We start from the raw sequence: 13,487 nt of genomic DNA, 5'->3' as shown, positions 1-13,487 counted from the left end.
TGTATGCGTCATTCATAATTGAGGAGACGCTTGATTATGGACCAGTGTCTCTTTTTTTCTCTTTTATACCCACAACACAAAAGCTGCAATGGAAACAATGCAGACATCAGCGCTAAGTGCCGCTCCACGTTAATATGAGCCTGTCTCTATTTAGAGGATAAACAATGAGCTTTTTTGTTTTGTTTAGATGTCGAGTCACCAAGAGCAACTGTTTACATTGCCGCAGAATCGGTACCAAAGGGTGTTCAGTGGATCACTGTTGTGGTTCTTAATAGGAGGTATTCACTGGCAAAAGGAAAGCATAAGTACATCAAATCAGTACTGATGACTGTCATCGTCCGGGTAATTCTCTTGAAGGATTTTGCACACATCGCTTAATTTACCATCTCTCTCTTGCTTTTTTTTTTTGTGTTGCAGAACTCTATCCGGCACAACCTTTCCCTCCACAGTCGATTCATCCGTGTCCAGAACGAGGGAACAGGAAAGAGTTCTTGGTGGATGATCAATCCAGACGGTGGAAAGGGTGGCAAGGCGCCACGACGCAGGGCGGTCTCCATGGACAACAGCAACAAGTACACCAAGTCCGCCCGCGGCCGCGCTGCCAAGAAGAAGGCGGCCCTGCAGGCCGCGGCTGCCGCAGCAGGTGAGGGCGGTGGAGACAGCCCGTCGGGTCTCTCCAAGTGGCCCGGAAGCCCAACGTCACGCAGCAGCGAGGAGCTCGATGCTTGGACAGACTTCCGCTCGCGCACCAACTCTAATGCCAGCACAGTGAGCGGCCGCCTTTCCCCCATTCTGGCCAACCCTGAGTTGGACGAGGTGCCTGATGATGAGCCTCCTCTCTCGCCGATGCTCTACTCCAGCCCCGGCCGAGCGCTGTCGCCGGGCAATGCAACGACGAATGGGAAGACCGTGCCGACTGAGCTGCCTCGCCTGGCAGACCTTGCAGGAACAATGAACCTAAATGATGGAATTACCGATGACCTGATGGATGTGCTGGACAACATCAACCTGGTGCCAACCACCCCCAGCCAGACTGCATCAGATGCTTCCTCAGGGTTCAGCTTTGTCTCCAAACCCAATGGCATTGTCTCGCCTTCCTCGAATCCTTCCCCGTCCCCCAACTCTTCTTCGAACGCTGGGACAAATGGCTACACCAACTCCATCTTCAGTCCTCACCCAGCAGGCTCGTCTCTACGTCCATCCCCCATGCAGACCATCCAGGAGAACAAGCAAACGTTCTTCTCCAGCATCAGCATGTCACGTTTTGGCAGCCAGACTCTCCAAGATCTGCTCAACTCTGACAGTCACAACCACAGTGACGTCATGATGACCCAGTCCGATCCGCTCATGTCGCAAGCCAGCGCGGCTGCTGTAATTTCCCAGAACTCCCGCCGTGGAATCATGCTCCGTAATGACCCCGTTATGACCTTTGGGAGCACTGGAGGGCTTCAAGGCAACCAGCGAGAGATGCAGCAAAGTAACAACCACAACCAGAGCTCCCTGAGGTCATTAAACGGAGGCTTAAACCTAGCCAACGAGGCTAACACCCTGGCTAATGCCAAGCAACAGCTCCTGCTCTCGCCCCTGGGAGGAAATGGATCTTCCTCCATGCAGATCGACACCTCCATCTTCCTCAATGGAACAGTAAGCGGCAGCAATGGGGGCTGTCAGGACCGTTTCCCCACAGACTTGGACCTGGACATGTTCAACGGCAGCCTGGAGTGCGACATGGACTCCATCATCAGGAATGAGCTGATGGACGCAGATGGCCTGGACTTTAACTTTGACTCTCTGGCCAACCTGAATGGAGTCAGCAACTTCACGAACACCAAGCAGACCTCTCAGAGCTGGGTACCCGGCTGAGGGTGAACGCAGCAGAGCAGGTGTGTATTTTTCAGTGTAACTATGTAGTGGAGAAAATGAGGTGAGTGTGTTGCAAGAGTTGGCTGAAGCGGATTCTTTTCTTCAGTAGACGTACACAAAGGTTCAGAAATGTAGTCAAGTTTATCAAAGGACACATTTGTCCTTTATCAGACATTCCCTCAATTCCATTCATCAAATAATTTCATGCAAATGAACATCTAAACCCCTATTTTCACTCAAAATATAAGTGCTTACAGACAAAACTCAGGACTATAAGAGGGTTTGACCCTGTGACCCTGCCCTGGCCAGACCTTCGTCCTGTTGTCTGCCAAACATTCTTTTTCCTGTTGATTCTGTTTGTGTTGGGCCAAAAATGGGGAAAGGGCCGCTGTTCTTAATCCGCCTGGTCATCAGTCTTACATAGTTCCCTTCAGCCATGCCCTTTCCAGTTCTCGCTTTTCCAGACATTGCATTTAACCTGGTCCAGTCTCCCTTTTGTTTGTTATGATAGTTACAAATAGTCAAAAAGATAGAATTCACACAGTCACACTACATTCAGTTTAGATTTGTTGTTGAAAAGGCCCACAATTCAAGCTCTTACATATGTGCAAATACAACAACTAAATGTTCAAAATGTAACAAAATTGGTTAATAATACAGTCACAGATCTGATGGTAAACAACAGCCTGGGTGGTTGCAGCTTTCAGGAAAAAAAACTCATACATCCCAGAGATAAATTATAAATTGCATTTTGTCATTGAACCACTTCAAATGTGCATTATTTCAGTCTTCTTCTCAAACTAACATTGACCAAGACAACAAAGTCTCTTCTTCAGTTGCTAACTGCAATTGCTATTTGTTTTAATTTTTAAAAAAAAAGGTCATTCCTGTCTTTTCCCATGAGCCACATTCATTTGGCAAGTCTGTAAGTTATGCAAAGGGAAATAAAAAACTTTAACCACTTTAAAGGCATACAGAGAAAACCTTTTGAAAGATTACACAGCTATTGGAGTCATTGTCATCATTTGCAAAGTTCTTGGTTTGTTGTCACTTTGTGAAGGTAAATGTACAGAAAAATGATGTGCGGTAAATTAAGTCTGACCTGTTCTGGCTAGTTTAAGCAAGAATTTAATATTACAGAGGAGTTTTATGCCCAAAACATCAACATGAATACTCAAGCTCAATCCCTTTGTGCCTTTTTTTTTTTTGTCTCTGCAGGTCTGAACTGTGCGGTGCAAGAGAAGATCCGCCACACAACATCCTTTTTTGCCAAACCTGCCATCAGCACAATGTAAAATAAACCCCTTGTGTTTACAGAAGACTTCCTCTCAAGAGCTTTACCCTCGCTCCCACACTGGTGAACCATGAACAATCTGACAGACTCCAGAGATGCAGCACATCAGCCCTCAAAGCCTCCCATGAAACAACAGCACCACACAAAGAAAGCTATGTCAAACAATCACAACAAACTCACAACTCTTACAATTATGCAATTTTTACCTTTGACATCCGGTCTGTTGATATCAAAGACACTCCGCTCATCACAGGGGGCTTCAGGTGGAATACAAGGACGGAAGATCAACAGAGATGGAAGCAGCGCCCGGCGCAGTTGTTCCCGCTGACGGCTTAAGGAAAAGAGACAAACGTGTACAAAGGAAAGCAAAACAAAAAATAAATAAATCAAGCAGTGATGTCGTGTAAATCTAATCTCCAGTGGTTTCCTCGGATATGTTATGTTAGTCCCTCTGTTCGTGGTGATTTTAAATGTTTGCTTTGATGGACGTTCTGTTTTATCACGATCGTTTCCGGATCATTCATGTTTGTACATTACGAGTATTGGTGAAGTGAAGAGACGGCAAAGATTACTCACTGGAGTGACCACATACACCGTACATGCAAACACTCACACAGATGAACTGACCCTTCCTCACAGGTTACATAAAGTTCAGTGATCCTTCAATTTTTGTTGTCGTGTTAACATAAAATGCTTGAATTCAAATGACCTTGCCGCATAGTGAGGGCTTTATTACAGCTAGCTGATACACATGTGTTATTCCTGTTGTATATCAAACTGTCAAAAAAAAAATTAAAATCTCAACATGATCTTTGTACAGTGCGAGGGGGGGGTGGGGGGGTGAAAGGTTAGAGGAGGGGGGGGGGGGTGAAGATGTAGTTTTCTGAGAGGTTGTTTATCACAGCATACAATGTAGCCAAAATACCTGTGTCCCAGGGTTGTGAACATTTCCACACCATAACAGGTGCTTTATAACAGTGTTGAACCCTGTCCTCAGAGCAAAACGTGCAGTTTGTGTGTCGTTTTTCGTCCTTTTGTTTTCCTGTTTTAACCCGCGACCTGCAGAAGCCCAGAGCTGCAGCCACGGGGAGCAGGGTTTCAAGGCTCATTCCTCGAGAAGCCATTCGTTTCTTGAGTTAAAAACAAAAAACAAAACAAAAAACAAAACAAAAATAAGCTATCTCTGTATTTTTGCCAAATTACTTGAAACAGTAGGATATGCTGGCAGCCAAATCACAGCACACTTACATATATTACGTACACAAATAGATTTAAAAAAGAAAACAACAACATAAAAGCAGGGATTTTTGTTATGCTCTGCTGCTTTCTTGTCATGAGCTTGTGGGGCTTGTTATGCATATACAGAATCACTCAGGGGGGGGAGAAAGAGAGGATTCCCATTTAGGAAACATCAAGTCGCATTCGAATGGCATTTTAGCATTTGTTAACTTTTTTTTCAAAATGAAACGAAAAATAAAATCACAATGTAATGCTTTGTGTTTGTGAACTTGTAACCTGTGAAACTTTGGCCGTGGAGATAAGGAGGAGAATGGAAGACGAACGTCAGGATTATTACTTCACACAGTTTTTGTTTTGCTGTCGAAGCTTTTTTTTCCCCCTCTTCTTGTTGAACTTGTGACACGCGCACACACACACACACATATAAACATACATACTCCCTCATGGACATGCCTGGTGCTCCTGTGGGTGATTTCCTGTATCGACCCGAGTGCACGTCATCGTGTACCCAAGTGTTTATATGCGGAGTTCATTTCAGTTGAATTAGTGTCATGAGAACGTGTAATCCCTCACGCTGCATACAGCACAGCTGACTGTATGCATGTATGTATTTATGCATTATGAATGGCGTGAAATGCATATATACTCGCTGTATGTCCTTATATACTCATGTAGTACTTGACCCTTTGGATTTTAATGATACCTCTGAAGTTGAAGAAGCATTGAACAGCGTGTGGTAGGAGAGGGAACACTGTTACCAGCGAATTTTAATTGTCAAACCAGATTTTTTTTTTTGTTAATGTTGGCAAAGCACTATTGTTGTAGCATCTAGAGACCTTGGTACCCCTTCTCTGTTTCAGGGGTAGTGACATGAAGTGTATTCCTGGCTGTGTATCATAGTGTACAGATTTTGTGTTTATCACTTCGAGGCTAAGGCAGAGGAGTGGGTGTGCATGGTTGACTGTGCTCTCAAGAGGTTTAGTGCATGAACTAGCAGAACCCCCTCCAAACCTTTTCCAGTGGTGCCGTCCCTTGACAGATATTGTAATACAGAGAGGATACCAGTTGGGGTTTTCTTTTTTTCCTATTTGCACTCACATGATTTTCTACAATCAAACAGAGAACCGCCCTCTTTTACTATAGGGTTTATTAATCCAAGTGTGTGTATGTCAGTGCATACATGGGAAAAGCCTCCTTCACTTCCCTCTCGGTGCTCTCGGTGAGGTGCTGGTGGCAAATCTTAACAGGGTGAAGTATCTCCCCGACAGTAAGCTGGACTTTCCGTGTTACGTCTAAGAATCCAAGAACACCATCATCGCGTTGTTGACGGGGGGAAATCCTGAGCCATCATCTGAACTGTTGAGCATGTGCTTCTTCTACACTGACCGTACTAAATATTGTTCATCCTGTGAAAAAAAAATCTAACAAAGTGACTCCAGGGAACCTGTGATCCTTTCTGTTTAAAGAGGGATTATTGATCCCTGAATAACTGCAAAGCTCAATCACAGAGAGATGTTTTTTGTTTTGTTTGGTTTTTTTTTTTTTACAATTTGTACTTTCAGTGTAAAATGTGTTTGGCTCTTCCACCTTCCAACACAACCACTCCGTGCTTCATCCCGGCACAGAGGGGCTCCTCTTGTCCAAAAACACCTGCAGCACAAACGTGCTTGAGATAGATACCACTAGATACCTTAATCGCCTCTTTGATATTTTGTTATTATTATTTTCTCTTGGATCCTTCCATCCTTATTGAGAAGCCCAGGCCAGCTCCCCTCCAAATGTTCCCTTCAATCTCCTCCCTTTGAACTTCACCCTTTATTAATCTTGCTTCTTCTCAACTTGATGTTAGTGGGTATTTTTCCTGTGTATTCCATTTTGAATTGTAATCTAGTTTGTATAAGAAATGGTGCGCATGTAAATAAAGCTTGGTGAGGCTCCACACTCATACCCTAACTTTGTCTTGACTTTATTTTAGGGCTTTTTTTGTCCATATATGTCACAACAGCTGTGGAAGTGCAGATTTCCAGTTAAAGGCTCGTATTACCGTGAGTGGAATTTTCAGCCGGCACAAAAAAGGTTAACGCGCAACATGTGCTGTTAATTCACCAGTGTGTGTGTGTGTGTGTGTGTGTGTGTGTGTGTGTGTGTGTGTGTGTGTGTGTGTGTGTGTGTGTGTGTGTGTGTGTGTGTGTGTGTGTGTGTGTGTGTGTGTGTTGATGGGGGGGTTACATGAACAAATTTAACCTCCTGCTCCCTGCAGAACATAAATCTCTCCCTCGTGTCAGTCTGGGGGGATCCAAACAGCAAAACAACTCCACGTTGTACTCAAGTTCCTGGAAGTTCTCTTGCACAATGTTTATTTTGTGTAAGACGGCTTTAAACGAGAGCAGACGTACAGCAATGCTCCCGATACTCGACACTGTAGTTTTCCTCACTTGTTGCGAAACACGTATGAGGGAGGAGGAGGAGGTGCAATGTCTCCCCCGGGGCCTCCACAATAGATAAGGACACAAATCACATGCTCGGCTGATAATCTTATCCACTTTCTCACTTTTTCTTCAGCCAATAGGCAAGATTTCACTACCGTCAGAGATCAGCTCTATCATAGAAATGTTGTTTCAGATTAAATGGGATATTTAAATTTGCAGATGAGTTTGTGTGTTCATAAGTTTAGTGTACCTGGATTTTTCTTTCTGCCGTCAGACCACAACTTCAAAAGAAAGAGAGAGAAACAGAAACAGAAAGACAGAAACAGAATATATGACAATGAATTGATTATTGATTTACTGATGAAAGGCTTGATTTACTATTGGACAATATCAGAAAAGCCTTTGAACGCAACACTGAAAGACGGTTCAATTCAAACACGCCCACCTCAGCCCTAAATCCACAACACCTGACAGACGCGTGACCTTTTAATCACGTCCTTTGTCAACATGAAACCGATTTGTTAACTTGAGCTATGCTGTCATACGGGATAGGACAATCATTACTCCGCTGCTTGTCATTGTTACCAAACCCAAGATATGCATCAGCTACTTTAGGTCAACCACTGTGGCTTCGTCGTTTGTAATAAGAAGTAGAAAACAACCTCAAACAGACAAGACAGTTGACTCCATATCATCACCAGCTCTTTGATGCAGGAGGGAGATTTCATGACGGAAAACAAGGACCTAAGCTGAGGGTTTGACTGCAGACTTCAACGTACTCAGACATAGCTCATGACTGGGAGAACACGCTCACCACGACCAGGAATACCAAAGCCACATTTCAATGGCATTTCCCAGCCAGCTGGTCACCTGACAGGCTCCATGTCTGGCCCTTCTGCAGTCACACCAGTCCAAGAGAGGTCACTGAGGTTACTGGATGGCTGGAAACTCATATGAACTTGTCTCTTTTCCTGTTTTCTTCCTCTGCTTATTTTAGCACAAAAGAGCCACATCCAGATTCTGGCTTTTTTTTTTTTTTAAAGACAAATTACACACCTCACCCTTGACCTGCCTTAAGGACACAAGACTTTTCTTTTTCACTCTTTTATGACATAGAATGAAGTTTAACACTCGACGTTTCACTTTTGTTTGTATTTTGTAAGTTAGATTCATTACATTCATGTCATTTGACAAGTCTTGATAAGTCACACCAAATCAGAGCTAAAACTTAAGTTGGTTTGCCGACATACGACGGCTTCATTTCCATCAAACCACTACCATTATTCATTTTGTCGAAAAAAATATATATAATCCACTGTACAAATCTCCAAAATGGTTCACGTCCGATTACAAGTTAACAGACGAGGGAACCCATGTTTTATATCATTACTCAAATGGTACTTGTGTTTCAGTCGACTGTGTGAAACCCTTATTGCAGCCTTCGTCACCAAAGCGTTACGTCAATTCAAAAATCATATTTATTCTAATACAGTTTTACTTTTTCATATCGTGTTTTGTTTCCATCCATCTTCTTCCCCGCTTATCCAGTTCAGGGTCGCGGGACGTGAATGTGAAAAGTGAATCAAATAGATAAATCAGTATAGTAACTGTCTGTGTATTCAGTAAGTCATTTAGTTAAGTAATCTTTACCACTACCTTAATCTTCGCCACCTCCTAAAGTTCAGGCTTTTGAGTCGCCTCTACCTTTTTCCCACAATTCCACTTTCCACTCCATACGTTCACCTGACACGACCCGACACCGGTTTCGACGCCACTCGCTGAACATGCGCGTTAGGTTACGACTGTTTTTATGTTTGCGTGCAGTTCGAGGCGCACCGGTTGTGCTTTCAAACAAATATGTGGTTAAATTACTGTGGAGTGTCAGATTGGGATGTAATTCTACCTGAGAGGGAGTGGTTTGTCCCGGGGGATTGCGTGTGTTCTTTTGTTACCGGAGTGCTGCGGTCCTATGATGAGTCAGAGCAAAGTGTGTTTGCGGGGAAAAGTTGGAGAGCTTCATCAAACTCACGTAATTGACAATGTGAGGCGTTGTCTTTGCAGCGTAATTGTTTCAATTTCTCACCTGAAAAAAATTTTTTTTTAAACTGTGATAATTTTATTCATTGTAATTGAAATAATTTTTTCCTTTCAGTTTCTAACATTTCCAATGTATCATTCAAGCGTGGATTATTTTTAGTCTGGGTAGTAACTGCAGCAGTGTAACACTGCATAGAGAGAACAGGTTTCTCCTTAATTTTTCAGAAGAAGCTCTGATTCATTTTCTTTTCTTTTTTTTTTTGTAAACAAAAAAAAACAATCAATAGCACCAAACGTTTGATGCCACTGAACAAATCTGAGATGTGGGCGGTGATTCAGAGACGTGCTTTTGGCTTTACAGTCTCCTGAATCTGGCTCTGCAGGTAGGGGATTATATAAGGTTGATGATGTCAGTGTTGACAAAGCCCAGACAGTGAGTCATGACTTCATCCACTGAGAATGCTACAGGACCACATTAGAAGACAGTCAGTCACCTGACGAGGAGAAATATGAAAGCACAGTGGCAGAGATGATCGGTTCAATATTTTACAATTATTTGTCAGTTCATATGAGAGGTGTGTTTTCACAGCTCGTGGCGAGAACATAATGTGAATTAATACATTGCAGTTCCTTTGGTTCACCGGCGACCTGGACTAGCGTTTCTCCACCCTGTTTGTTCTGCTCATCAGCTCTCGTTCTCCCTCTCTGCACCATCGCTTCACATTATATGAAATGCACTTTGATATATTCCACACATATTTCTGTCACTTTTTTGCAGTCGTGTTGCACAGACCGATAAAAGTCCCCCGCCATGAGGCATTTAGTAAACTAGGGGGGGAAAAAACTATATATCAGAGTTGCAATAAATTGTTGATAGTTCCTTTGTTTCTGAATTTAATCAACAAAATATCAAAGAGTGATGAATTCTGGGTCTGAGTTCCGGTCTGGTTGAGTTTGTTGGGATTTTGCTTCACTATGTTTGATCATATGTGACATGCTAACAAATTACAAATATTCACATATATATATATATACAATAAGTACATTTTAGCATTATTTTACTCAGGATATTTTTCTAGAGTGTAATTTTCCTCACACTTAAGTACAATTTACACCATGTATTCAACTTCACTCATTTAAGAAAAACAAACCCAGAATTGTATCTAATATTTAAACCTTCTGATTTGCATCTTGTAATGAATAAGCTCATCTGTATATTCCCTTATATCTGTCTATCATTGATAAAGTATACTTCAATGCTAAGTATTTGTAATTGAGTATAATTTAAGCAAAATAAGAGTTGTGTAAGTGATCAAGAAGCAGTTAATACACAAACAGCGACCAACTTGCATCTTTAAACTTGTGTGTGACCACATTTAAAAACTACACCATCTGACAGCTCTCAGATCTTGTGACTGATTCGTCGTCTTACCCAGTTCCCTGACTGATGGACAGTTTCTGACCATTTAAGGTTAGCCTCAGGTACGAACAGGTGCGGCCGTCCACCGTATAAAGCATTATTAACTTTTTGCCGTTTAAACGAGCAAAACAGAGACAACTGCCGGGCCAGACTGACGGCTGAGGAGGCCACTGTGGTTTCTGGCGTCCTACACTATTATTCATAATGACAGGCTGGGCGACACGTAGATAAAACAAGTTGAACACAGATGGATGACATACAGTATCGGTGTACTCATGCGGGGCCATCACACGCCCCATACTGTTGTAATTTTCCACTGTACACCATCTATTTATCTATCTATTCATCTATTCTGTGGAGGAGCACGAACCCACACACACGCGTACTGACTAATGGCTAATGAGGAGTGAGTCATCATGCGGTGTGGGGTTAGGAGTGTACACAAGATGGAGACGTGCAGGATCAGTTGAGATACCGCCATTAGTGGGTTTCTTGCCCCCACGATACTGACACGGCTCCATTGATGGATGTGGCGGGGCCACTTTTAATCTCAACAGCTCGCCTCTCGCCTGATCTCTATACCTCATCTGAACTGCTGCCACACACACACACACACACACACACACACACACACACACACACACACACACACACACACACACACACACACACACACACACACACACACACACACACACACACAGTTAGCATTATGGCCGCATGAGGACAGGTCCATGACGAGGGGGAGACCTGAGAACTGAGCAATCGTAAACGATACTTCATTGTGTGCGTGAGTGCGCGTGTGCGCGCGCACGTGCGCTAAGTGCTGCAGAGGAATGATGTCATCTCTGTAATGGCAAACTGGCACAGAGCGGTTGAGCATTGTCCCGCAGCACCTCCATTCACAGGCTGCGATCGGCGTCAGCTAGGCAGATTACAGCTCAGACTCACAGCCTGTGGTGGGACGACGCATCTCTTCACACTGCGCAGCCCTCTTTTTTTTTTTTTTTTTTGTAATTACAGATTAAACCACACAAAGAACAACAACAGACACAAATCATCACCATCATTGTCTGGACACACACGCACACACACACACACACACACACCGCTCTCAAAATGATACGCACAAATAACCGCAGGCCTTTTAATTGCTTCCCTCCTTTTTCTGCACGTGCGTCCATATGGGCACATCACAAGTGCGAGGCTGAGAGGATGCGCCGCACAGCAACATGTAAGAAGTGATGGGAGGAGGTGAGGTGCAATAAGATGACAGAAATAGCGAGAGCAGAGGAAGTGATGGGAGATGGTTAGGTTAGCGAGGGAAAGAGGTGGCAGGGTGTTAAAACTAACATATTCCAACACCATAATGTTCACGGCGCTGGAGGCGCTGTCGTCATGGGGTTACGGAGGGACGGGTGACTTTGTATCCTGCTTTTGTTCCTCTTCATCACAACCATACAATTACACTGAGGAGGGAAAAAAAATACTTATCCCACATTACGTCATGAGAGACTTTTACAAGGACCGCAGCAGCACCTGGAGCCGAGTACACCCTCCTTTATCCTGGCTCTCCGCCGTCTCCTCTCAGATTTTAACTGGTCTTTGATGATTCAAGGTAAATCACCCCCTTTTATAAAGCATTTTCAGAGGTCTGTGTCGTGTCTAGAGTCTGTGGTGTCTGATGTTTGAGTTGGTTTGTGGTTCACTACAATACACACAGCTTTTTAGAGGCTTCCCTCATACCGGTGTTGACTATGAAAATACTAATTAAGGAAATTTACTTGACGGTGATTGAGTACAAAACAACTCATTCTGCATCACATGTCCAACAAATGAGATAATCATAACTTACATGAAGGTTTTGAAGTGCAGAAGGTGGATTAAGGTAAGAATTGTTTGGATTGTTTAGCAGCTTCTATTCAAGTCTGAGACCTTTTCTCTCCTTTTCCCTCATTTCATAGCATGGTGAAATAGTATCGCTCTGACCGCCCTGATCTCTGCACCTCCGCCTCCTCAACTTCTTCAGTGTCCATTTCAGTTCTTTCTCCTTCTTATTCTCCCAAATCTGCGTGACATTCTATTCAATCTGTTCCACATCATCCCATCAGAATTGCCGGGTACTAAAGCCAAAACAAAATATTTAAAGAGGCATAGAAAAGCATTTTATTTTCATATAATTGTCTTTGATGGTCAGAAATCCCTCTTCAAATTGAGTTTTCAATCATGTTTTCAGTGAAAGAGCTGACCAAATATCTTGTTTGACACTAAACATCAAACATATCAATACAACCTGTTTGATCACTCCATTTTCTGCCTGTCGCTTTTCGCCTCACGATGCAGAAAGTGCAGGAGGAGAACAACACATTGCAGGGAAGGAGCCCGTCACACTTTTTTTTCCCTCCGCAGATTTGAGAAAAGGTGTGAATTAAACTGTCATGAGGATGTGGTTGGGTAACGAGATAGCTATAAAGGAAGATGGATGGTCACTCTACTGCTTGTTCTCCGGCTTGATGACGCAACAACATGGATTTCAAATAATTTTGTTGCTCCCATCGATGTCATTGATGGGACTGAACTGGATAACCTCACGTACCAGCAGTGCAGGAGTGAACTGTGAGGAAGGGGGAAGCCATTGTGTTGAGTGATGATTTTCATTTGTCACATTGATTTGCTCTGGACTTGTGAGGGCTGAGAGAAAAAGATCAAATATGAGATTTATGTGATCAAGTTTCATTTTTACTTGATTGTATCTGTTGATTTATTAATGAAGATCAAGTGGTGCAAAGTGACAGCAGGCATACGACATAAGATCTTCAAATCTGCTTTTCCCCCCAGTCTTTCCCTCAGCTGCTGCTTCTCTTTTTTTTCCCCTCACGCTCACCCCATTTGATCTCATCTATTTCTATATAATTCTCTCTATTTTCTTCTCCCGAGTCTCCTCTGTCGACCTCACTTTTCTTCACTAATACCCCCACATGAAGGCAGAGAAAGGTGATGCTGTGCTGGTTGCGGCAAGGGAGATGAGGTGGAATAATCAAGCAGGAAAGAGAAAAGCTGCCAGTCCAGGCATCACCCCACCCCCCCCACCCCACCGTTCGTATCAGGCCAGTAGCTATAGAGTTCATCTCCCCCCTCACTCACACAGACACGCACACATACACGCACCTCGGCTGTTTTATTTCCCCATGCGGACGGGCATCAT

At 43.5% G+C, this 13,487-nt stretch overlaps 1 protein-coding gene across 1 annotated transcript in view; it reads left to right on the top strand.

Moving 5' to 3' along the window:
* Positions 1-3,974, top strand: part of foxo3b (forkhead box O3b) — a 41,440-nt gene extending 37,466 nt beyond the window's left edge. The window contains exons 3-4 of the mRNA XM_080513759.1: positions 418-1,883; positions 3,082-3,974. Coding sequence (XP_080369885.1) covers positions 418-1,863 — 1,446 coding nt within the window. The 3' untranslated portion in view covers positions 1,864-1,883; positions 3,082-3,974. The remainder of the gene's footprint in view (positions 1-417; positions 1,884-3,081) is intronic.
* Positions 3,975-13,487: the final 9,513 nt, after the last annotated feature.

Source organism: Blennius ocellaris (assembly GCF_963422515.1).
Source record: "Blennius ocellaris genome assembly, chromosome: 18".
Classification (NCBI taxonomy): Eukaryota; Metazoa; Chordata; class Actinopteri; order Blenniiformes; family Blenniidae; genus Blennius; species Blennius ocellaris.
This window is presented reverse-complemented; position numbering and strand designations above follow the sequence as displayed.